Genomic DNA, 26,693 nt, shown 5'->3' with positions numbered 1-26,693 from the left:
CAAACAAGGAACAATAATAGAAACAAATTTAATGCATCCAAAAAAATTAGAAGAAAAAACAAACTTTTGTACCCATAAAATGAAAAACAACCATAATACTCCTTATATCACAAAAAAATCACTTAAAACAGTGACAATAGATCACTGCCTTAAGTGATTATTAGAGACCAATACTGATGGCTTTCTCGCCACTTATTGCATTTCATGTCAAACAAGCACTGAAAATACTAACATATCTAAAAAAACAAAACTACACATCCAAAAAATTTATAGAAAAAACAAACTTTTGTTCCCATAAAATGAAAAACAAGCATTATACTCCTTATATATATATATATATATATAAAAAAAAAGAATCACTTAAAACAGTGACAATAGAATTACTGTCTTAAGTGATTAAAAGAGACCAATACTGATAGCTTTGGCTTTCGCATTCCTTATTTCATTTCATGTCAAACAAGCACTAAAAATAAAAACACATCTAAAATTAAAAAAATACTCATTGCACATAAGGAACGTTTACAGATACATACTTTAAATGAAGTTTAAATTGCCAGAAAAAACAAACTTTTGTTCCCATAAAATGAAAAACAAGCATAATACTCCATTACAAAAAAAAAAGAATCACTTAAAACAGTGACAATAGAATCACTGTGTTAAGTGATTAATAGAACTCAATACTGATGGATTTCTCACTACTTATTGCATGTATGCATTTCAAACAATTACATTTTGTAATTACACATCAAAAGTTCTCATTGTACATAAGGAAATCTATAGGACACACAAAATCAATTTAGTTACTGTGAAAGTACTTTAATTTGTGGGTTTCAATTTTCGTGATTTGAGCAACATTTACATGTTCGTGGGTTTTAAAATTGTAGATTTTAGTTTTCCAAAAAAAAGAAAAAATCAAAATATTGAAGTTATTAGAAACAAACGTTAGAAATTGTCTAGATGAAAGGAAGCTTCAAAGTATAAATTGACCAATGTAAATTGTAAATCAAAGTGATCATACGTACTAATGAACTCGAAATAGAGACTGATTAAAGACCATCAAAGGTGTTTATTAGGCCATTTACATGTCACTTAAATTCATGGATAATGTCACCCATGAAAACCATGAAAATTGGTTTCTCACAAATAAAAGTACTTTCATAGTAAAACTATGCCTTCAACATAAAAATATTAATTAAATTTCAACAGTAGTCTTCTGCCAGTTAAAACAGTTTCTGGCTCTTGTAGAATATCTGTGATCATTGAAGGATCCACCAAAGCCAAATCTGTTTTGTCAGGCCACTGCTTTAGTTGACTATCCTTGGTATCTTTTAAAAAAGATACCACAGGTTCCCCATCAATAAGTTCAACAACCTGAAATAAATGGATATATAAATATTTATATAAACTTTGTTTGTTTAACAATCTATTGATCAATTAAACAAACTATCCAACAAAGTTCAAATGTAGTAGATGTAAGTAATTATAGGCAACCATACAACATTCAACATTGAGAAAACCCATACCTTATATTAAGCTATAAAATACCAAGAATCAGAGTACTTGCAGTTACTTCAAGACAATTACAAATGATAAACAGATTGGACCCCCCCCCCCTTTTACTCTAGGTTGGGAACCTCCCTATTTAAAATGGCTGGATCCACCACTGTGTTTGGTTATTTTCCAAAATAAAAAGGACATCTCTTAGATTTTCAAACCCTTTGAATTACGACTTGTGTTGTATTACATGGCATACACACTTTACGTGATATGTGTGTGGCATTTAAAGGCATTCCTTTAAAAAACTAAATTTAACATACCTGTCCAATAAAATATTGTTCTTTTGTACTCCCTCTGGCTTTAACAACAAACTTCACTCTCACAAAATCATTTTCCTTTGGCACCTTTAAAAAATGATCACGTAATATTTAAAACAGTTTAATTTATGATGTCTTAGTTTCATATGCAATTACAATCAATGATAATATGTATAACTTCATATAATTTTCAATCTCAAAAATTAAAATCTTGCTACAGATATAGTTATCCAATAAAGTGTATCATAGATGAACACTATTTGACAAACCAGGACAATACTACTCTACAAGAAGAAGAAAACCAAAGTGAAACTTTGAATAAAAAAGATATTGCATGTATCATGACCACATAGTTACATGAATAACCAAAATTTATATCTATTCATACAACAGGTCTCTTACATTTCTTGTACATGTTGTGTGCAGTTGTGCAGCTGGTATGGGTTGACTTTCATCCGTGGACTTGACTTGAGTAGCCTGGACTTCTGGGGCCAGGACTTCACTAGCCTGGACTTCAGGGGCCTGGACTTCAGAGGCCTGGACTTCAGGGGCCTGTACTTCGGTAGCCTGGACTTCAGGGGCCTGTACTTCAGGGGCCTGGACTGCAGAGGCCTGGATTTCAGGGGCCTGTACTTCAGGGGCCTGTACTTCAGGGGCCTGGACTTTGGTAGCATCGACTTCAGGGGCCTGTACTTCAGGGGCCTGGACTTTGGTAGCATCTACTTCAGGGGCCTGTACTTCAGGGGCCTGGACTTTGGTAGCATCGACTTCAGGGGCCTGTACTTCAGAGGCCTGGATTTCAGGGGCCTGGACTTCCGGGGCCTTGACTTCAGGGGCCTGCACTTCTTCTGAGTCATCCTAAAAGGGCAAATTTATAAATCTAATATTATCACTAGTTACAGTTTCTTATCTGATCATGAATAAAGTGGTAGCAAGCGGTCATTGATATGTATCTCTTTTCCCTTAAAGTCATCATCTATGCAATTTTGTTGCTTGACAAAATTCTTTAAACAGTTCAGAACCCAATGTCTTAAAAAAAAAAAGGTAGATATGACAGAAAAATCAATAAATACAAATCAATGTTCACCAATAAAAGAAATGAAACACTTACCATGTGCTGTTCAAAAACATCCCCTAATTCCCGGAAACTAATTGTGGTACCATCTTCCATTTCAATTTCCGAGGCACCATCAATTGGAAACAAATCGTTCAAGGTGGTATTACTTATCTGAAAAAAAACAAAGACTAACATCAATTCACTAAGTAAACAATCTTCATCAGCCTCAATTTGAATATTAAGCTACATTAGAAATGATGATGATGATGATGATGATGATGATGATGATGATAAGCTGTTCAGTTGCAAATAACATGTAAATATGATCATATTAACCTTGCTTATCACTTGACACATGCTGAGATGATATTTGTAAATAGGCAGCTGAAAGGTAACAGGCCAAAGGAAGATATTTTACATTAATCATGCACATAATTATGACCTTAAGACTACTAGTCTTTGCTCTTAATTCTAAATGATGTGTAAATAGTTTAAAAATAGCAAATATCAATTTAAAACCCTTTGGTTTGACCTGGCCACATTCAAACTAATCATCAAGATAAAAAAAAATTACAGCTTTAAGATATATACTTTGGTGATGGTTTTTGCAAAATTTCAGAACACTAAATTTGCATTTGAAAATATTTTTTCAGGATTACCTTGTCAACAAAATAAATCAATTGTATTTTAATATTTTGAATACTCAAAGTATCCCTGAGTAGTAAATATTATGGTAAATGTGGTTGTACCTAATGAAGGTAACTTAAAATTGTTTCATGCTTTGTTCATGTTGTTAGTAGTAACAAATCCATGCAAGTTAACAGGAGTAAGTATATAAAGTAAATTATTCATGCTTTGAACAATACAGAACAATGGTTTTCTTTTAAGAAATGGTGAGGCTTCATGCTTTAATTAAGTCGAATGCAACCCTCTGTTTAAATTTACAAGGCATGATGAAATGAAATGTTTTATCTTGCAATCGATGGAAACAGTTCATTTTTCAAAATAAACATTAAATTTAGATAAAAAAAAATCTACACAGAAAAAAAACTAGTTTTTTTATAGTTTCACAAGGAATGACATAGCTGATTTTTTTTTAAGTTACAAATAAGCAATGTAGCATTCTCCCCAGGGTGCCATGGTGATATTTGACCATTTTAATAGTACAATGTTTTATATTGAAGTTTGTGCTGTCATTTTTTTTTAAATAATGGGGAGAATATTGTTCACAATGTTTAATTAAAAAATAACATGCAAGTAAGTATCAGTTGCCAGTGTTGGGAAGGTTAATTTAACAACTCAATATAAACATGTTAGAATTCAACTTGAAAATGAAGAATGTACATTTAAACTGTCATCATGGTCATTGCTGGTTCCTGCCTTGGGTACATTGTTCCTTTTAGTAAATAAAAACAAGTATGGGCAATGTTAAAATATGTTAAAAACAATATATATATATATGTTTGCGGCACAGACTGAGTCACTGTAAGATCTTTTATGCAATTATCATAAATAGTTTATGAGATACAGCACGACATGTGAAAACAAATCTCCTTTCCCCCCCCCCCCCAGAAAAACAATAACTCTAAAATAAAATCGAGAATCATCAAGAAATAGTATACAGTTGATCAGATTAATATAACTTAAAAGTGTGTAAAATTAAATGCAACAAGGTTTCCGAGATAATGCACAACATGTGAACCCCCCCTTTTTGTTTTACAACTTACTCAACAGCTCTTAAAATCACTTTTATATATACCTTTTGCGCTCATGGATGATAATTGGTATTTCATCACTTAGGTCCTTTTCTTCCTGTTGTTCAGGTGCATTAGCTTCAGTTCTGAAAGAGAAGTTTTCAACAATAAGTATTGGATACATCGGTTGCTACCAGAGGTTGTGATCAGTCTTTGTGAAAGCACTATTGACCAAAAAATATTTTTCAAATACATATTTGAGACCTTTTTCCTTTTTCAGCAAATACCAATTGAAATTTCTAAAGGTAAACAGGGAATCTAAGCAAAAGGTGTTGCTATGTACAGGAAGCAATCAATTAAAATGATACCTAATCTACACTAAAGGATGAACTTGGTGAGGTTAGGTACAAATTAAGAAATTAAAATTGATACTATTAGCTGTTAGAGCATCAATTTAGGATAAAGATAAACTAAAAATATTGATAGGTCATGGACCTCCTTGCCAAAATATTTGAGATTCAAAATATGGCGGGAAAAGGCTAACTCAGACTTTTACCTTATCATTGCATTGGTATTATTTGGGTCTCAAAACAAAAGAAATAAAATCAAGAATCTTTTAAAATTTAGGTAAATGACCTTTCATGAGCTATTAAGTCTTGTATGAAAAAAATAAATGAGGTGTTATGGGGCAAAGTGTTTTACATTGTATTGTATGGAACATCACCAAGGAGTCCGAACATTTGACACAAACTCTATTTTTTTTTAGAACTTGTGTATGATGATGACTCAACTTACGTTCTTCTTTGGGATGTCTTTCCTCTTCCCTTTCCTTTGGGTGCGCCTCTTCCTCTTCCTCTTCCCCGATTAGCCTTTTTTAACCTTTTGTTCACGGCACCATCTGATTGACTCTCAGAATCACTTGATATTCTGAAAAAAGGATATTGCAGTAAATGGTTAAACATGCTAAAGAATCATAGTGTAACACTTCAACATCTGCCTGGCATTTGAACCCAATACACTCCTAATCAAATGCAAGGTCTATGAGCAACTTGTTGCTTCACATATTAAAAAGTAAATAAGTTTATCTAAAAAATGTCACAGTTTATATATCAGGAGTGCACACCTGAAATGTCTCGTTTGTTCAACTTATCATTGATATTTTGTTGAAAGTCTGTAACATGAAGGTTTTACCACAAGTATCAAATAAACTTAAGCCTGTAATTCAGTGGTTGTCGTCTCTTTGTGTGTTACATATTTGTTTTTCGTTCCTTTTTTTAATATAAATAGGGCCCTTAGTTTTCTCATTTGAATTGTTTTACATTGTCATATCAGGGACTTTTAAAGCTGACTATGTGGTATAGACTTTGCTAATTGTTGAAGACGGTAGGTACAGTGACATAGAGTTGTTAATGTCTGTCATTTTGCTCTCTTGTGGACAATTGTCTCATTTGCAATCATACCACATCTTCTTTTTTATAATTAATATTATCAATTTTCTTTATGATAAAGAGGTCCCAGGAACTTACTCTCTAAACTGTTGTCTCCCTCCTCCCCTCGCTCCTTTCCCTCTAGCCTTCTGGCTGAACAGTTCCCTCTTTCTGTAAATATTACAAAATAACATTAGCATATCACACTTCATACCAAGGTAGATAATATCAAACATTTACACACTGGTTCTAGAATATTAATGAAATTCAAGCTTCCGTTCAAAAAAGAATATGGGCGTTACATATTATTCATATACTTTGTATAAATTTACACATCCAATACTTGTGAAAGGACTCACCTTTTAATGTTGATGGTTTCTAAATCATTAATTTCCATTGAATTTATTCGTTTCTTTTGCAATTCACAGAGAGTCATGTTGCTCGATGTTGATTGTTGATTTCCTGTATCAATAAACCCAAATGAGTACTTGTTCGGTGTCAACTGTTCAATGTCTTTGTTGACTTCTTCTGTATTCGGAAAATATCCCTGCTCTGGAAAGGTATATTTTCTGCACTTGGAAATGTGTTTAGTAATAGGCAAGCCACTCTCAAATTTTTCACAAACGTCTCCAAAACCCACATATTTAAAACGGTTAGTTGATTTGTTTTTTATGATGAATAGACACTCAACTGGTTCTTTATTGTGAGTTTTTAATTTTCCCCCAATTCTTGTCAGCTCTTTTATGAGTCTTGTCTTTTTCATTCTTTCAGTTTTTATCAGTCTGTCTTCAGTCTGATATTTACAAAAGGTCCCAGGTTTGGGCTTTTTATAAGCCATAGCCTCTAATTTATGTCTCATCAGCATTTCACCAAACATCTCTGCCTCGTTCCCAGAGCTGCAGTTATGGTCTCCTTCTCCTTCTATCATTGTTGTGTGTCCTGAAATTTACCCAAACATTTTAACTATTTTAATGATGACTTTGTAACCTACTATTTTTTGCATGATTATTTTAATTGTTTCTACCCTCGGGGATTTAACATGTTTTATACATCATGAAAACATTGTACATAAACATTATCTTTTTGACAAACAGTGTATTTCTGTTTTAAGTTGCTAATTTTTAAGTTGCATGTCTGTTTTGAATTTTATATACCATTGTTTACTGTTGTTTGTCTTTTTTTTTCTTCATTTTTTGCCATGGTATTGTAAGTTTATTTTTCACTTATGAGTTTGGATGTCCCTTTGATGTCATTCACCTCTCTCTTGCATTTGCTGTACTCTTCTAATTGTATATGAACTGAACAGAGATATGTCTCACGTTTTATTATTTTGTGAATTTGCCCATGTTTCTGAACACGTTTAAACATGCAAAAAGTATAAATTAATAAACCAGATTGCAGTTGATATAAATTCACTTATTGTAAAGGCTGCAAAAATACAAGAACTGTGTAGTACCTTTTATTCCAAAAAACAAAATGAAATAGAAGTAATAAAACCAAATGCACATCCTGAAAAGAACTGCAACACTTGTATTAAATTTACATGCTTAAATGATAATGAATATCAATATATTTACAAGCAAGGCTTTTTTGAATTTCTACCTCATTTTAAATTAAAGTTTGATAAATACAAATATCCAATTGCATTATTTAAATCAAATGTAATTTTGATTTTTATGAATTTGATTATTAATAAAATCTTGGATCTTAGAAAAAAACACCAAACTAACATCATGAACATTATTTTCCATTTAGAAAAAAAACAAACATTTTATTTATTTAAGTCCAAAGTATGGAATAAGAAATGTACACTGAAAAAAAGTTTAAGTGGGGCAATCCTTTTTTCAAATGTATATATATATATATATTCATTATACATTTTACAGAAGACATACCTAATAGAAATGTCTAAAACCCGTACTCTGAGTCTGTCCACATTTTTTAACTTGACAATGGTATGGCGGACAATAAGTGTTAATATTACTGACAATACAACTGCCAATATTGGAAATATGACCATTAGTGCTGGAAGGACAATCTCATCCATGCCTTAGCTATTAAAAAAAGAAACATGCATAATATCAGTCATGCATTTATTTTGTATTTTTTATAGTATTTTAATGAGTTCACACAAGACACAAACAAAACATAAAATAGGGGGAGTACATGCTTGCATATTTAATAACAATAATCATGTTAATTTTTTTCATTGAATACCAAATTTCATGGGTACAGGAACACCATGTATTCTAATGATCAACAAATTACAAACTTTCTAAAGGATTTAGTGCAGACTTTTCCCCAAAAAATCAAATATTCATGACATGTACAACATGTACAATGTATAAACTTTTCAATCCATCAAAAGTAATACACCTGTTTCACAAACCATGCCTCTTTTGGGGAGACATATAAAATGATTTAATAGATATTTTGTTTCGTTTACAATACTGGTTCCCAGTTATGATCTTTAGGTTTTATCTCATTGAGAAATATTTTGGGAATGTAACCAGTATGTATATATACACATTTTCATAGGGAATTTTTAATTCTGATGGTCACCAAAAGTGAAAGGAGGGGTAGTACAGAATTAAAGTAAAGTTTAAACTCCCAGAAGTTGGGCTATTTTAATACTGAAAATATGCAGGACAGCACTGTTTTAACCTTTAAATAAAATGGTACTGCATAGTTTTTGATGTAAAGGAAGTTCCTACAGGGAATTTCAAGGGTTATACCTCTAATTATAGGAAACTAACAACAATGCTTTTTACCACATGAAGTACAGAAAACAGATCAAGTTGAATATGGGTTGCATGATGACTGTTACTGTTATATGGCATAAAGTTATGCCACTTTATAACAATCTATGCAATCAGGAGTATCAAATGTATCCCATTCCCCATTTTTTATGTTCACTAAGTATTATCTTTCACAAGCATATATTCATGCAGACAAGAGATAATTAATATCAATCTACACACAACATAACAGGAGTAATAAGTCGTGCATCGCATGCATTCAAATATTATGATGATGTACCTCATCAGCTTCTTCAGCAAGACCACTTCTTATGACATCTCTTAGCTCAGCTAAAAAGGACAAATACTCAGTCTTTTTCCCAGCTTTAACTTTCTTGAAGCATACTTCATAGTAATCATGTATTTCGCCTTCTGGTAACATTTCCATACAATAACTTATCTCTTTTGCAATTTGGGCTTTCGTTTGATTGTTAATGTCTTCAAATTTGTCTCTCTCTTGAGGGGTAACTGGAATTGGGTAGCTCATATTAGGAATATCTATGTCGTCATTCAAGTACTGTGTCTTCAAAAGGTACACTCTTTTTGCTGATGCTCTTTCAATTAAATTAACCAAGTCAAAATCCAAAATATGTCCATCTATGGAAAAATGTTCATCTTTTGGTTCCCAAAGGTAGTTTTTCTCCCTAAGAATCAATCTAAAGGCATCTATTGCTGGATCTATGTCAAGACCTCTTAGAGATGCATCTGCTGGCAAAATACCTAACAGTGAATATAGGTTGACTTTTAAAGTCTGTAGTACAGTATTATTTCGGCAAATTTTTTGCCAAACAGCATCTGTTGGCACTCCTTTACTAATCCATTGCTTAAGTTGTTTGTTTTTCTCCTCTAACACAAAGTCTAAATCTTCACCAGTGGAGTTGTGACCAGAAGTTGTGATTGATGCAAATCTATCACTTTGCTGTTTAACTTCATCAGGCATTATTAAGTACTGTATGTGATCGTACATTTCAATTTGCTGATACTTTGGGTGGTTTCTGGCATGGAATATCTCTTTTGTCATGTATTTGGCACTGGCCATTAATGCTGCATTGTTTCGTCTTGTTCCAATGCGAAAGTTGATAATCCCCTGAGAAAATCTGCAGACTTGATCCATAATGTATCTTAGGTTTGGTATTTCCATGTAGGACTTATCTACGTACTTAAAAAAACCTTTACCAGTGTAGTTTTCTTTTGTCAACAAACAATGCCGTACATATGGCAAAACCAGTTCACGTAAAACAGATAGATGCATTGTGAGCAGAAGTTGCCAGCTCTTGTGGTGGTCTTTACAGTTCTTGGCATACAATTTAGCAGCATCTGATGTAAAGCTCATTTCTTCACACAACTTCTCCATAAATGGTAACCAATTCAATTCGAAGAAGCCTTTTACTAGGTTCATTTCAAAATGGCCACCACCAATGCGTAGATAAAACCAATTGAACTCATGGCAAAAGTTAAATTCTTCAGTATCTGAATGTTCCTGTTGAACATGACTTTCGTACAACTGTAAGCTTAAAAATGTTTTTCCACATCTACTGTGTTCTTGGTCTTCATATATACATACCACTGCTTCTTCTTTTAACTTTTTACAAATTAAATAAGGCACCCCATCACAGCACACATGGGTCCAATGTCTTGAGTTTCCACCATACTGATATATACCATTTTCTTGGCCAATTTGACGAAGAACTCTTGCAACAGTGTCAAAGGAATTTGGGTTGCAGAAGACTGGATCACTTAATATAAGTTCTTTCTTTCCCTTGTGTCCAGACTGAACATGCTCATATCTTTCATTATCTTTCACATCATTAGTTGATGTTATTTTAACCTCACCATCTATACCTATGTCAAATTCTAATTTTGTAAATGATTCTTCTTTTGTCTTTCGTCTTTCATTTCCCTGATTGTCATTCAGCTTTTCCTCTGTTCTTGCTTTCTTTATTCCCTCTTTTTGGTTGCACCTTTGGCAAATCCTTTTTTTCTTTGAGTTCAATGTTCCACAAATGCTACACTTAATAAAACTTTCTGTGATTTCTTTTTCTATGATATTTCGGTCAATATAATCTCTAAGATTTTCTTCTTCTTCTTCTTGTTCCTCAGCCACAACTCTCATTGCAACTTCTAAAAATAAGTACAACTGTTCATAATGAGCATCTATGTAACTTTTGTTTCGTTCTGATTTAGAGTCAATGATTGATTCAACAGTGGACTTCAAGACATCAGGATCAAACTCTGGGAAATTCAAGTAATCTTCTGTATCTTTTCTTATAATGTACGGGGGTTTTAGTTCCTTCATCTTTTGCAAATTTCAAAAAAAAATCACTTGTACAAGTAACTCCCCTGACTGATAACAATTGCTTCAAATTTGACATTTGTAAAATATTCATATAGTTTTTACATAAAGATGACTTTTTATGTAATAAACATTTATTTATATCACCAACAATGTACAATTCATTTAATTGATTTAATTGATTTAATATTTCTTCAAAGTTAATAAGAAAGGACGCCTCTTTTTGTGGTCTGTAATCGGTCCCACTAGTAATCGTCTTGGTATTTGGTATTAAGATGTCTATCCAGAGGGCCTCAAGTCTGTCGTCGTGAAGATCTTGTCTTGGCGAAAACGCAATGTCCTCCCTGATGAACACACACACCCCTCCACCATTTCTAGAGTTGTCTAGTCTCACAATGTTGTATCCTTCAATGTGAATTTCAGCATTTGTTACTGTATTGTCCAGCCATGATTCTGTAATTGAGATACATCATTAATGTAATGACACATCATTAATGTGATGGATATACAAATCCTTCATTAATTAACGAAAGAAGAAGAAGAAGAGGTAATCCCATTACAACCCTCGTAAAAGGACGACTTCGTTTGTGACGACTCGTTTAAGTCGTTAAATACCGGTACGATTTGGAAATCCTTAAACTTCCGTTATGTTGCTTGGCGCAAAAACACAGGCACTTGTTTCTATCCATTGGAAGAACCACTATCAACGTATATTTACGAGAAGGTACCCAACTACTTTTTTCACCTCTCCGCCTAAAACCCTTATTTCTCTGTCAATTCAGGCTGAAATTTCTTGTTCCATACATCACTCTATTCGCGAAAAGTTTTTCTTTCCGATGGTATGTATTGTGTTTACCCTTACAGTACCCCTTACCTCAAATAAACTTCCTTTGTCAACAAATTTTCATGTGTTCATTTTTAGTCCTTCACCAAAATACACCAACTTCCGGTTCACAGCAGCAAATTTCAATATTGCTAGTGATTGGTCGGTACATAGGTCATAATAGGGTCATTCAAAAATAGAAGGTTATTAGAAATGGAAAGTGAAAGTGAAAGTAATATTGTATAATAACAACATGGTTTTGACTCAAACTCAAAAAGAAGTCCTTGACAAGGCAAATGAGGGACATTCAATGGTTTTACTAGGCCAAAGTGGGACTGGGAAAAGCTTTTTGATTAAAGAAATTTCAAAACAGTTAAAAAAAGAAGGAAAGAATGTTTCGGTGACAGCGTCAACAGGAATAGCTTCTTTGAACGTAAATGGCCAGACTATACACTCGTGGTCCGGAATAAAGGACGGCAGATTTTCTGATCAGGAACTAGAAGATAAACTTAATAAAAATGAAAATTATATACAGTACAAGCAAAATATGTTATCCACTGATTGCCTAATAATTGATGAGATATCCATGATATCAAAGAAAATATTTGAGCAAATAGAAAGTATATGTAGAAAGATATTAAAAAATGATAAGTTATTTGGAGGCATACAGGTCATTGTAGTGGGGGACTTTTTTCAACTGCCGCCTGTCCCCGATCATTTGAAAAATGATGCTGGGGAATATTGCTTTAAGTCATCAATTTTCCAACAATTATTTCAACATAAATTTATACTGACTGAAGTTATACGCCAAACTCAGCCTGATTTCATCCAAGCCATTAATGACATTGCCAGAGGAGAGCTCCAAACTGAAACCGAGCAATTGTTAAATAGACTACGCCGCCCATTACCTCCTGGTCCCGAACCTATCAGATTGTGCGCCAGAAATTTTGATTGTTATATATTTAATGCCACAAAATTAATGGATCTGCCAGGGGATTATACTGTATATAATTCAATTGATGAAGGGCAAATTTCCAAACTGGAAAAAAGTCCAGTAACAAAACAGCTGCATTTAAAAATTGGATGTCCTGTAATGCTTTTAAAGAATTTGAATAAAAAGTTAGTGAATGGTTTACGGGGTAGTGTGTCGTCATTGTCTGATAAGTGTGTTACTGTAAATTTTACAGGTCTGAATGGGGAAATATTGACAGCTGATTTGAAAGCTGAAACTTTTTTGGTATTTAGTTGCAATGAAAATCGGGTCATTGCTTCGAGACAGCAGATACCCATCTGTCTAGCCTATAGCATCACCATTCACAAAGCACAGGGTCTAACATTACAAAGGGTTGAGGTTGATGCTTCGAACATTTTTGCGCCTGGTCAGCTGGGGGTTGCTATAGGGAGGGCTACAGAGAAGAAAGGATTGAGAGTCATTGGATTTAAGAGGTCATCAGTCCTTAGGCATGAAGACAGCTTATATAAATTTTATGATACAAGTAACAATAATGAATTCGATAACTCCGGGAATCTTACATGTTGTAATATTAAATTTAATAATACAGATAGGAATTCTGAGGACCCTGATGTAAATTCAGATGTAGATGACGAATTGTCAGATTTTAGTGACGGCGAAATTGAAGAAATAGATTTTTTATTGTCTAAAGATGATGATATAACCGAAGAGCAATGTGAACCGGATCAAGAACTCTTTATAGACTTGAGGGAAATTGAAGCACTTTTTTCAAATTTAAATGCAACACCAACAGATAAGCTAATAAATGAACATTATAAACATAATTTTGAAAACGTCTCCAGTAGATTAAAGACATTTGTCCACAATTTGTATTTAAAAATAAGTGCAATTTTTGATGAGACTTGTGGCAATGTTTCAGAGACATCTATTGAGCCCAAAGTATGGACAAAATATTATACTGAAGTCTATAAGTTTTCAGTTTCATCTGAGTATGCTGGTCTTGCTAAGTCACTTTTTCAAAATGAACCATCCTCACTAGATTTTCAGCTGTGTAGCAAAATTTTTGATAAAGCAACATCAGCTGTTTTAAAAAAGCATGCAGATACCATAACATCACAGGAAAAATGCATTACATCTTCAAACGAAATGTCAGATTCTGGGAAAGGAAAACTAAGGTATATTTTTGGAAGGTGCATCGCCAAATGTCGCTATCACATCATGAAACAGGCCTTGAACAACATCTACAAAAAAAGTAACCGACATAATTCTTCAAATTTATTCTTAAAAGTTAAAATGCTAGACTCTCTAACTGCAAGATATTCAGAACTAGAACTTTCATCACAGTACAAAGACACCCTATACCAAACACAAAGGAAGCAAAACCTTTCCCAGGGTTTGACTAACATTGCTGATAAAACATTTCAATTTGCCATAGAAATGGAAAAAAAAAGATTTTCGATCCAAACTGATCAGTCGTTTAATTTATATGGTGCTGGAATACTTAATTTTACCCATGGGGAACTCTTAGAAAGCAAACCACTATTTGAACTGTGGAAGAACCTATTCTGTGATTTTGAAATAGTTGATAGTATTTTTATGGTCGATAGTCAGGATTCAGAACAGTGTTTGAATGAGCTATATACTGATGTTGTTCTTAGATTCTGCAGAATCTCAGACAATGAATTTCGAAAAGGAATCCTACGCCAGTTTGGGAAAACTAAAACTGAACGATTGCGAAAAAAAGTTGATAGCAAAGTGAGCACATCAGGAACACTTACTATGAAAAGCATTTATGGTGATAATTCTAAAGGTAAAGTAAGCTCACATTTAAAACTAAAATCTTTGGCATTTGATTCTTCAAAGTCTGCTTTCAGTAATTTTGTAAAGAATGATCTCTTGAAACTGTGCCATGCCTATGCAATTCAAATAGCTTCAAATTCAACAAATGACAAAATAAAAGACAAATTATGTTCCGTGTTAAGTTCTGCATTGGAAATTCCTTTTCCTGAATATTTAAATGAATCTGGACCTACAAAATCACCACCAACTGATCAAACACTTGATTCTACACAAACAACTGTACAGTCAGTACCTGATGTCAGTGATGAGCAAGTGCCTTCTACATCTGGACAATCAGAAGTGACAATAAAAGCTAAACCAAAGGTAAAGAGGAAACGAAAAAGATCTAAATTTGTTACAAAAACTAAAAAAAAGAAAAGCAATACTGAAAATCAAGGGGAGAAAGACACCATATGTCCTTTGTGTCAACGAATATATGTTGACGGCGATGAATGGATTGCATGTGACATTTGTGATGAATGGTATGACAGGCAGTGTCTTGATTTAAGTGATAGTCAGTGGAGTGAACTTGAAGGGGATGACTGGTATTGTCCAAAATGCAAAAAATAATTTTGTTATAAAATTCAGTTCTTGCAGAATTTGTTATATTACTTTTTGATTACCGACTTTTAACCCTTTTAGATCTGATTACATATAGCAAAGAAGATTTGCAATGTCAAATTTATATACATACATGTAATAAAGGAAGATGTGGTATGATTGCCAATTAGACCACTCTTCACAACAGATCAAATGACAAAGAAATTAACAACTAAAAGTCACTATACAAGCCTTCAACAATGATCAAAGCCCATACAAGCTGTAATCAGCTATAAAAGGCCCTGAAATCACAAATGATAAAGAATTCCAATTAGAAACCAGACACTGCTGATACAGTTCAACATAAAAAAAGAAACTTGAAAAAAATAACAAAGGCTTAAAACTCATCAGATGGATAAAAAAGAAATACATGTAACAAAAAAACAGTGGAGGTGATCAGGTTAATCTTTTAGAATATTTGAAATTGGGAATATAAAGTGTACTCAAAACACAAAGAAATAATGGCATGCTGTGATATACTGATTGCTGTTCCTCATTTCAAAGTCACTTTGAGGTCATTGAGATAAAACTAAAAAAAGGTTCATATCACTGAAAGTTACAGGTACCAACCGTTCACAGTAATTAATTAAGTGTAGAAGTCTTATAATAATGTATACATCCACTGCTTAAAATAATGAAGTCTTATTTGAACTGGTAATTTTGGGGTACTGAATAGCATACTTCAACTAATTGTGTATTGAATGGAAGGTTGTCTCATTGACACTCAGGCCACATCTTATTTGTATATAAAATTGTGTCATTGACACTCAAACCACATCTTATTGGTATATAAAATTGTGTCATTGACACTCAAACCACATCATCTCATTGGTATATAAAATTGTTTCATTGACACTCAAACCACATCTTATTGGTATATAAAATTGTGTCATTGACACTCAAACCACATCATCTCATTGGTATATAAAATTGTGTCATTGACACTCAAACCACATCATCTCATTGGTATATAAAATTGTTTCATTGACACTCAAACCACATCTTATTGGTATATAAATTTGTCATTGACACTCAAACCACATCAATGTCATCATCTTATTTGTATATGAAATTGTGTCATTGACACACGTGCATTGACACTCAAACCACATCTTATTTTCATATTAATGTACAGCTGACTTATGATTTTGTTTGCTTCGCTCATTGTTGAAGGCAGTTTTGTACCAGGATAATGGTCTACATAATTTATCTTTGTTGGATATTTTCAGTTATCTCATTGACAAATACACCCCATCCCTAATTTATGTATATATTTATCATGTTTATAAGAAATGAAAAAAATGGCTACTGGTATATTCAGGATACAGTTTACTACTTCAATTACAATATCTTCCTGCCCCTTAATTTAAAACTTCCGATGACATATCAATCGCATAACATACCATGTACCATTTGACAAAGTAAGAGTCTTTAATAACTTATATAAAAATACATAATAATTAATTTATTGCATTTTAATGGTCTAGTTTTAGTCTCTTTGGAGGAAGTGAAAGGGCTAATGGTTTTGCAGAAGTGCCACCAACATTAGACTTTTTTGAAGTGGTTGTTTGACCAAGAATGATACTATTTATTCCAGTTCTGTATTCGTTATAGTTTGGGTTAGTGTTTGCCCCGTGATATAGTGCACGTTGCTGGCAAAATATATTTTCTATAATGTCACTATTGATACGGCTTGGTACAATATCTATTTTGAATTCTAAAATTGATACTTTAACTAAAGACATGAATCCATGATAAGTGAAGTCAATATCTTCTCTTGTCTCCATCGTTATTAAACTTTTGTTGCGTTTTTTTTCATCCCCTTGCAAATGCTCACTCTCCCATGCCTTAAAAAAGTTATATATTTCAGACAACAGTTTAAGCCTTGGATCACACATGTCTTTAATAGGCCTTGAATCAGTGAAAAAAGACACCAAAGCACTTGTGTATTTTAGAAACTCAAGAACACTGACCATTTCAGCCTTTGCATAAGAATTTAGTGTATCACTATAGCATGTCATCAAGTTATACATATCAGAATCAAGTGTTTGAAAGGCGAGTTTATTGCGCATTTTTTGTGCGTTTGATGGGAAAATATGTTCATCACTCAATTTATGATGTATCCTGAAGCTATTTGTGCAATCCCACTGATATGCATCAACCCACATTTTCCAAATAATCACATGCTTATTTACAGTCAGAATTCTCTGGTGACTATCTAAAAATCCACTGCTTAAAACACTGTTTCTGATTTTTTTAATCAGATGACAAGGATCCATCATGAAAATCATTGAACGAGTTGGGTTTTTATAACTTTTAGCCACCATTTTACTATTTACAGGATTGCTTGAAGGAAAATGCATTTTTATGAATGCCCTATTATTTGCAGATCCATCTAAACTGGTATATATTGGTTTAAACCCCCAACTATAGAGTGCATCAACACATGTCCAAAAAGTAACAAAAATGTTAGCAGGAGGTGCTTGTGTGTTAGGAAAATTAGCAAATGGCCATCTAAATCCAGTCAGACCACTAAAAACATACTGCAGTACATGATCAGCCAATTCAGATTCAGACTTCCCATTTCTTAGCACTTGCATATGTTGGACCTCACTTCCACTATTACTTAGTCCAACCAAATTTGTTTCAGATTTATAATGAACAATTTGTAAGTCCTCCTGAATGGACATTTCATCCAAAATAATTCCTCCATAAAAACCCTCCCTTGATAATTGTTGGGATTTAGCCTCACTATTCATCCACAGCATCATATCATGTATAATACCTGGTTTTTGTTGAACAGCATTCTTATATCTTTGCAATAAGGATTCTGATGGCAAATGTAGCCAATTATTAGTTGTTATATCTCTATATGCTGCTGGATTTCTATTGTATAAAGTCAGAGACATACAAATAATGTCTTTGTCCCATCTTACACCTTTTTTGCTTGTATTTGAATTCAATATTTGGGATTCAATTAGATTTAGTTGATTTGATTGCAGGTTTGGGGCTAATTGTCTTAATTTATCTTTAATCTCTTCTTGACTGAAACAATATGTATTTTCTTTATCATCATCCTTCTTAGCATTATAATGCCTGTACTTTATGTGTTTTTCACATTTTTTACATCTTTTGTTTATTGAATTGAGTGGACTTATAAATGAACAGTCTTTGTGTCTCAAAATATTAGTAATAAATATTCCATCTTGAAAAGTCTCAATAGTACATTGTGGAGAAGTTCCATATTGTTTTTCCTCTTCAGATTTGATTATATAACCTTGGCACGGATTAATAAGTTTCATACAGCGAAAAAGGGATGCTATTGAGCTAGATGTCAGTTCTACTGCACTTGGTATTAATAATGATGAACAGTCAATTTCTTTATTGTCTATTTTCACTAAAATTTTGTTGTTTTTATTTATAATTAACTGTAAAAAAGGCTTTCTTCCATTAAATTGTAATTCAAAAAAATATCCAAATATAACTTCATCTGTGTTCATCTTGAAAACAAACCAATTTTGAGGTACCATTTTGTGTAATACTTTAAATATAACTTCCTCATCTTTACAGGAATTAATTAATAGATTCTTGAAACTTGTTATTGGCTTTCCAGTCGTTTGACTCCTTACTGTAGATTTTTTTGAATTTGGAAACATTTTAGAGACCATCCCACTAACACATCTACATGTTATCTGTTCTTCATCATTGTTGATTTCTTCACGTAAAGACTTAAAAATTGTTTCAAGGCTTGTATTGCCACCTTCAGGACATTCAATTAAATTCTTACCTAACCTGCAAGAAAAAAGATTTTCTTGATTTTAGTATTAATCTGAGTTTAGGAATTATTTATTCTATAATTTCAAAATTGAAATATTTTTCATCCAAATTTTGGTATAATTAAATGCATATCTTTACTCATGTGTGGTCTCTGGCTTTGAGAATCTACTCCCATATCATGATTTAATGCTGTGAAAATATATAGTGAGGCTAGACCCTGGACTATTTTTTTTTTACAAATGAATTACAGAAAAGTTTGTCAAATCAAAAAGCATTTAAATATATAGCATTATTAAACAACTTGCAAATTTTAGATGACAGGAACTGCCCCCCTTTTCTGTGGGTAAAATTTGGTTGATTAAATAAGGAATACTGAAGCATGGCAGGACCCCCCCCTTTTTTTATGAAAAGTTCTGGATCAGACTGTGTTGCCTATCAAATTCTGATATAATTATATTATACATAAATAATGATTACCAAAAAGCTACATGGAACATGTTTTGTTCTTTTTCTGTTTCTTTTTCCATTTTTCAGTTAATTTTAAACTAAAACTTTTCTTTTTCAGTATTTATAATTTCCCTCCAAATTACATTTGTACACTCTCTAGACTTTACCTATTCATTTGTGACTCTCTAGACTTATCACGGTAATCGTTTATGCAAATTACTTATCACTAAAACTGTAAACACAAGATAAATAAATGCATCCAATATATTTTCTGTTTTCTAAATTTTTACTTAAAGAAACCCTCAGTGAGATGACATTTCTAGCATCGTTCAATTCTTTTTAAAAAGTATTCAGTCCGAGAAATTCTTAAACCGGAAGTTGGTGTATTTTGGTGAAGGACTAAAAATGAACACATGAAAATTTGTTGACAAAGGAAGTTTATTTGAGGTAAGGGGTACTGTAAGGGTAAACACAATACATACCATCGGAAAGAAAAACTTTTCGCGAATAGAGTGATGTATGGAACAAGAAATTTCAGCCTGAATTGACAGAGAAATAAGGGTTTTAGGCGGAGAGGTGAAAAAAGTAGTTGGGTACCTTCTCGTAAATATACGTTGATAGTGGTTCTTCCAATGGATAGAAACAAGTGCCTGTGCGCAAAAACCAGAAAACAGTACAATAGCCAATATGAAAACATACATATATGTCACATAAATAGAGCTGTTCACATTCAAAGGTATGTTATGTTAAAATCAAATTGTCATAAAATATAAGGTAAATCAATAGAATTGTTTTTTTTACAGATATAAAAACAATACTGACAATTCACGAGACGAGGCCACCCTTTAATAGTCCAAATAATTATGACGTCTTGAAAGGCTATTATAATTTTTTTCTTTGACGCCTTACTTCGAAATAATTATGACGTCTTGAAAGGCTGTTAGGATTTTTTTCTATGAAGCCTTACTTCATAATTATTTGGACTAGGCCACCCTTAACAAACTTAACCTTGAACATATCGTATTGGTTCGCATATTGGCCCATTATGTAGGCGTGCCTACTGTAGCTGACGACGTCACATTAGTTTCTAATTGTCCATATGAAATACAGTTTATGCTAGTTTTACAAACTTCTCATGCAAATAAATTCAGTTATTTGATAAGCAGTCAAAAATCTTGTGAACAGAATTACAGATGTCGGGACTCTCACGACTGGTCCATCAATGGAGAACTTTTGGATACTCCAGTTAATACTGTTCATTTAGGAATTCAGCGAGATAAGCTCTCCTGTTCTGGAACTAAGGATGTAGTCCCATGTCGCATACAATTAGCTCGACAGACTGTTTATTCTCTCATGGGCGCTGGGTTATATGGACTCAACGGTGTTAATTCAAAAGTGTCCCTTCCTTTAATCCGTTGCTACGTAATTCCAAGACTGTTATATGGGCTAGAGGTTATTTTACTCTCTAAAACTGACATTAGTAATCTCTCTACATACTTTATAAAATTTCTTAAGCGTATTCAACATCTTTCAGACCGTACAGCTAATGCTGCAGCTTATCTACTTTTAGGACAAATTCCTATTGAAACAGAGCTTCATAAAAGAACACTAGGTATATTTAGAAACATTATTGATAATAAAAATTATGTTGAACGAGAATTAGCCTTCCGTCAACTGGCAATGAAAACAGAGTCGTCAAACACCTGGGTTCGTGAACTCGTTACTATCACAGATCTCTATGATCTCCCGTCACCATACAACTTACTAAATCATCCACCATCTAAAGCTAGTTAGAAAAAATTGTTTGTATTGATTGCTCTGTAAATTATTACTGGTCTGCTAAACTAAAATCTGAGGCATCAGGAAAATCATCTCTTAATCTTTTGAACTGTGATGATGCTACATGTACATGTAAAATGTATTTGGAAATATTCATTCCATCTAGAATACATGTGGATCGGATGCTTATTCGACTCTTCGTGCTTGTATTAAATCTAAACTTGCGTGTAATGCGTACACACTTCAATGTGATAAAGCTTAATTTAGTAAATTTCAAGTGAACAATATATATGTCCGCTGTGCGGCTTGGAAAAAGAGAACCGTATACATTTTATTTTAAGGTGCTGTAAACTTGAGTCAACAAGATATAACTTTTTACAAAGCTTAAAATCAAATGTCCATGTGAACGAGGCATTAGTGATAGTGTACTGTTGTAGGAATCAAACATAATTTACTTGAATATTAACAGTGGATAGTGAACTTATATTAGTGACAGTGTATTGGAGTTAGAATCGAACATGAACTTGTCAAATGATTTTTGACCCTGTTCCCTATTCAGAAAAGGATGTACATAATATATCTTTATTGCAAAAAAAACATCAAACCCTGACGGGTTAAAATGCAAACATAGTACATTGTATGTATATATATATATATTATTAATTCGTATTATTTAACACATTTGATTCGTTTAGGCATAGTCACATGTTAAACTATATTTTCGAAGGTAGAGAGAAAACGGCGTATAGCAAAAAGCATATTGACCGGCAAAATGCATATCGCACGGTTATTTTTAGAATATCTAAAAACCGATATACTTTGTGACGTCATGTAATGATTTTCAGGATATTGTTTAACGTTTTGAAACAAATGATATATCTGTGATTGATTATTTGACGAAAAAAAATCTTCTAATATACATAATTAAAATGTCCCAAAAAAAAGTAAATGAAATAACAACTAATATGTTGTTATTGTCAAGGAGATAATGTAATATCTATAAAGGTCCAATAAACCTAAATGACGATTTTGATACAAACATGTTCGTAAATTAATAATATAACAAATATAGCCTTTGTATGAGGTCAATACAGGATATATCGACCCAAAAAAGTATATCGACCTCGGACTTCGTCCTCAGTCAATATACTTCTTTCAGGTCAATATATCCTTGTATCGACCTCATACAAAGGCTGTATTTGTATAATATATACACAAGTTACAAAAAACATAATAGTATATGATAAATGTTTTAAAAAAGTGAAGCTGATATTAATAACATATATATCAATATATATATATATATATAATAATTGACGAATGTGGACCTTATTTTCGCAATTCCATAGATTGCTTTATATAGTCTACAACACTAGACAAAATATCCTTATTGGGATCTAGAATAGTTTTAAGTTTAGAGTTTGAGTCAAGCTGGTTAAAATTGGATAATGGGTTTTAATTGCATTTATAAGGGAATGTCTTACATTACTGTTAATTTTGGCAATGGAGGAAAAAGTTTTGCTCATCATCTAAAATTTAACAAACTTTGCACAGTCTGCGTTCTCTTAAAAAAAATTTATAACGTCCTAATTCAATTTCCAAATTATGATCACTTAACGTAATTTTGTTAAAAGTTGACGACTATTAAAATTGTTTAGATTGTGCAAGAAGTCCTCAAATTTAATTTCATTTTTAAGTTTACTATAAAGATAGAGTTTTGAACTGTTATCAATATTTGAAAGTTTTTCAAGAGTGATGTTATTATACTTTTCCTTCACAATCTGTTTTAAAAGTTTTTTTGAGTATTTTTTATTAGTTTAAAAGGTTTATCAAAATCAACATATATTCTTCTTCATCAATATTAAATTCTTTAAAAATATGCTTGGCAAAAGTGTACCAAGTATATATTCCATCTTTAGTCATACATGTAGATTTATTTACTGCAAAAGCTTCTTTAACAAGAGGGTTTATTTCATGGCAGTTAATTCTACAAAAATATAATAAAACTTGAGTTTTAATAAAGGAGTCAAGCGGAAATCGTCCCAACTCAGACTTTGCAGCTTCATGTATATTACATGAGGTTTTTTTAATTCCAAGAACAGTTTTACAAAATTTATGATGCACTTTTTCAAAGTTGGTTCTATCTGTCAATGATAATTAAGTATCACAGTTACTTCCATGCAAAGTGGCTCTATTTATGGCTTAAAAGTTGAGTAATAATCTTCCATAAACCAGATCTCACTATTATATAAAATTATGGGTTTAATTAAGGAATCAAATAATTTACATGATAAATCAACAGAGACATGATGAAAATTAGACAGATATTTTTTTATGAAAATAATGCTTTAAGTGCTTTCTTGGATAGCTCATGTGTAGATCTCTTAAATTTTCCTTTATTATCAATAATGTTCCCAAGAAAGTTATACTCTTTAACTTCAGTTAACTGATTTTGTTTATAAATTTTTTTTGACTCAAAAGTATTTCTAAAATGAAAAATCATAATTTTGTTTTTATTTGCATTTACAGTCAGCTGCCATTTGTAGCAATATTTTTCCAGTTTATTCAAAGCAGATTGTAAACCGTTTTGTGATTCTGATAATATTAAAAGATTATCTGCAAAACTAAGACTACTTATTGGTGTTTTATCTAAATACACAGGATCACATGTCCCATCAAAAATTGAGTGGAGATCATTAATAAAACAATTTAACAATGTGGGGCTCAAACTGTCCCCTGGTTTGACCCCTTTATTTATTTTAAAAAATTCAGATAATATGGAGGTGGTGGTAATGTGTATTAACGTGTGTAATATTGAAGTCGATGATTGGATTATATTCTATACTGAAAAGTGGGTCGCCTGATATAGGCGGAAATGTACGGACTGAAAGACTTATTTGTTTGGCATTGCGACCCACACTATCACATATGGATCATTTTATGTAAGACAGTCAGTTTTATTGATTTGCAGAGTTAACCAAATGCAAAGTACCCAGAAAAAACACAGAACTCAGAGACAGGAAACTGACAAATTAACCATATAAAATATATGATGCACGTGAAAATTGAACAGTAATTGTGGGACTGCCCATTGAAGAGGAAGCGGATCTGTTCCGTGTTCGCTCTGATTCTCGTTCGCCCTAGGACCTGTTCGCTCTACTTCTTGTTTGCCCTAGGACAGTTCACGCTGATTTTTCATAGCATATATTTTATTATAGGATACATTTGTAACTAAGGCAGACTAAGTTATTGCTTGTTGGAAATTTCGCCGACTATTTATCTTGTTTTGCTGTATATTTACTATCATTTAATTTATCTGTAAGTAATGTAATCACTCTGATTTCATTTAATATCATATAAATTGTTTTTAATGTATATAATTACCTTACACGTTTGTGTGCTTTGCGAGTTTTAATCCCCTTCATAAACTTGTCTTACTGTATTGAGACTTTAAATTAATTGAAAAAGTATTGAGAAATTAAGGTGTGCTGTGACTTATTGTGTTCTGTATTTGCTTACATTTATAAATTAATTCAGAGAGAAAAGACACTTTCCTCTTCCATATATATATCAAATTTGTCAAAACAAACTTGAGATAAAAGAAGCCAAGCTGTGAAAATACAGTTCCTTTTAATGTCTTTAATACAATCTTATATTCATTGTTTAAACTCCTACCAAGCTGACCTCTTTATTTTATTTTTCATTAATAATGCATCATTAGCAATTAATACAGCAATAAAGTGATTTCAAAGACATAATAAATATACCTTAACATTATTCTAAATTGCAAACAAACCTAGGGCGAAGGAACCCACCACAAACGGACCTAGGGCGAACATGTACCTAGAGCAAATGGACCCGTTTTCATTGAACAGAGACCTGATGTCACATCTTGAAGATGTGGTCACAGTTTGGTATTAAAATAATCATATTTTAAATGGCTCAACCACTATGGTTCCTTGTACAAATAGACAATGATTTAAAACTTTGATTATTTGCTTTGGTTTTATAAACATCACTTTCTACACCATATGGGTAATTTCATGGCAGTCAGTTTTTTTGACAGACTAAACCGTAGTACTTGAAGGAAAGCGCCAACCTGTGGGAGGAAACGGACTAACCTTATCACATATGACATGAAAATAGAACCTTAATTTGCAACTGTCCAACTAGGGTTCAAACCAACTCCTAGAGGTACATGTAAGGTGTGACAAACTACCATAATATAAACACGCCTACTGCCCCTGAGTTTTGAGGATAAAGGATCTGTACCAAATCAGGATAGCAAAATATCAAAAAATTGGGAGGTTGGCACAAATAGACATGGTGTTTATACTGATATTATCCCAGTGCAATGTTTTTCAGGGCTAGGTTTAAAAGTACATGTATGATAAATTCAAAATGGAAATATATGCAGCAGGACAGACAATTGTTGCAGATTTACAGGTTTATAGTAGTTTTGTAACAGTAGATGCTAGCCTGGTACAAAACATTCATATTTTGAAGACTAGCATCTGGTGTCATTTGAAGTACTTAGACAAAAAAATTATAAAAGAATAAAAGGATAACAATGTGCATTTGTCATGTTTGTTTTAATTAAAACACATATATTCCTTCCATGAATTGCATATACATTTATTTAATTAATTACAAATCTTTGTCAGTCAAATGTATGTTTATAGGGTATATATACAGTTATGTACAATGTAATTTCTGGGCTTCTGTTTATACTTTAAAATACTGTGTGATATGCTCCTTCCTTAAAGGGGTTGTCAGTGTATGACCTGATGCCCATAGTTCCATATAGCCACTTGTTTGTTTTTACCAATAACGATGAGGAATTTTTTAGCATTTATTTAATTATTGTTCATGTGTATACATATGACCTTATGTCCTGAATCCCCTATAGCCACTTGTTTGTTTTTACCAATAACCATGCGGAATTGTCTAACATTTATTACTGTTAACGGTTGTGAGTCAGTGTATGACCTTATGCCCAGAGTCCCATATAGCCACTTGTTTGTTTTTACTAATAACCATGAGGAATTGTCTAACATTTATTACTGTTAATGTTTGTGAGTCAGTGTATGACCTTATGCCCAGAGTCCCATATAGCCACTTGTTTGTTTTTACCAATAACCACGAGGAATTGTCTAACCCTTATTACTGATAATGTTTGTGAGTCAGTGTATGACCTTATGCCCAGAGTCCCATATAGCCACTTGTTTGATTTTACTAATATCCATGAGGAATTGTCTAACATTTATTACTGTTAATGTTTGTGAGTCAGTGTATGACCTTATGCCCAGAGTCCCATATAGCCACTTGTTTGATTTTACTAATAACCATGAGGAATTGTCTAACATTTATAA

At 32.5% G+C, this 26,693-nt stretch overlaps 3 protein-coding genes across 3 annotated transcripts; 1 reads left to right on the top strand and 2 right to left on the bottom strand.

Moving 5' to 3' along the window:
• Nucleotides 1-769: 769 nt before the first annotated feature.
• On the bottom strand, nt 770-2,533 carry LOC134691593 (uncharacterized). The gene is made up of 5 exons (XM_063552159.1): nt 2,523-2,533; nt 2,478-2,491; nt 2,217-2,446; nt 1,818-1,901; nt 770-1,371 (listed from the first exon to the last, which is right to left on the bottom strand). The coding sequence occupies exons 1-5, from the start codon at nt 2,531-2,533 to the stop codon at nt 1,189-1,191; spliced, it is 522 nt and encodes a 173-aa protein (XP_063408229.1). The 3' UTR covers nt 770-1,188.
• A 1,658-nt stretch (nt 2,534-4,191) lies between these two features.
• Nucleotides 4,192-8,079, bottom strand: LOC134691592 (uncharacterized). The gene is made up of 6 exons (XM_063552158.1): nt 7,888-8,079; nt 6,352-6,931; nt 6,092-6,163; nt 5,361-5,492; nt 4,631-4,711; nt 4,192-4,267 (listed from the first exon to the last, which is right to left on the bottom strand). The coding sequence occupies exons 2-6, from the start codon at nt 6,918-6,920 to the stop codon at nt 4,192-4,194; spliced, it is 930 nt and encodes a 309-aa protein (XP_063408228.1). The 5' UTR covers nt 6,921-6,931; nt 7,888-8,079.
• Nucleotides 8,080-11,766: 3,687 nt separating this feature from the next.
• On the top strand, nt 11,767-16,715 carry LOC134690660 (uncharacterized). The gene has a single exon (XM_063550651.1). It carries the CDS (start codon nt 12,160-12,162, stop codon nt 15,286-15,288), a length of 3,129 nt encoding a protein of 1,042 aa, XP_063406721.1. The 5' UTR covers nt 11,767-12,159; the 3' UTR covers nt 15,289-16,715.
• Nucleotides 16,716-26,693: the final 9,978 nt, after the last annotated feature.

The sequence above is a fragment of the Mytilus trossulus genome, chromosome 11, assembly GCF_036588685.1.
Source record: "Mytilus trossulus isolate FHL-02 chromosome 11, PNRI_Mtr1.1.1.hap1, whole genome shotgun sequence".
Lineage (NCBI taxonomy): Eukaryota > Metazoa > Mollusca > Bivalvia > Mytilida > Mytilidae > Mytilus > Mytilus trossulus.
Note: the sequence above shows the minus strand (reverse complement) of the source record. Positions and strands in the feature narration are given on the sequence as shown.

Coding starts and splice junctions, on each gene's coding strand:
- LOC134691593 (XM_063552159.1), bottom strand. Junction 1,902..2,216: donor ACACAACATGTACAAGAAAT/GTAAGAGACCTG, acceptor CATTTTTTAAAG/GTGCCAAAGGAAAATGATTT. Junction 1,372..1,817: donor AACAATATTTTATTGGACAG/GTATGTTAAATT, acceptor CATTTATTTCAG/GTTGTTGAACTTATTGATGG.
- LOC134691592 (XM_063552158.1), bottom strand. CDS start 6,920: ATGATAGAAGGAGAAGGAGACCATAACTGCAGCTCTGGGAACGAGGCA. Junction 4,712..5,360: donor AAGACATCCCAAAGAAGAAC/GTAAGTTGAGTC, acceptor CTTCTCTTTCAG/AACTGAAGCTAATGCACCTG. Junction 4,268..4,630: donor ATCATCCATGAGCGCAAAAG/GTATATATAAAA, acceptor ATTTACTAAAAG/GAACAATGTACCCAAGGCAG.
- LOC134690660 (XM_063550651.1), top strand. CDS start 12,160: ATGGTTTTGACTCAAACTCAAAAAGAAGTCCTTGACAAGGCAAATGAG.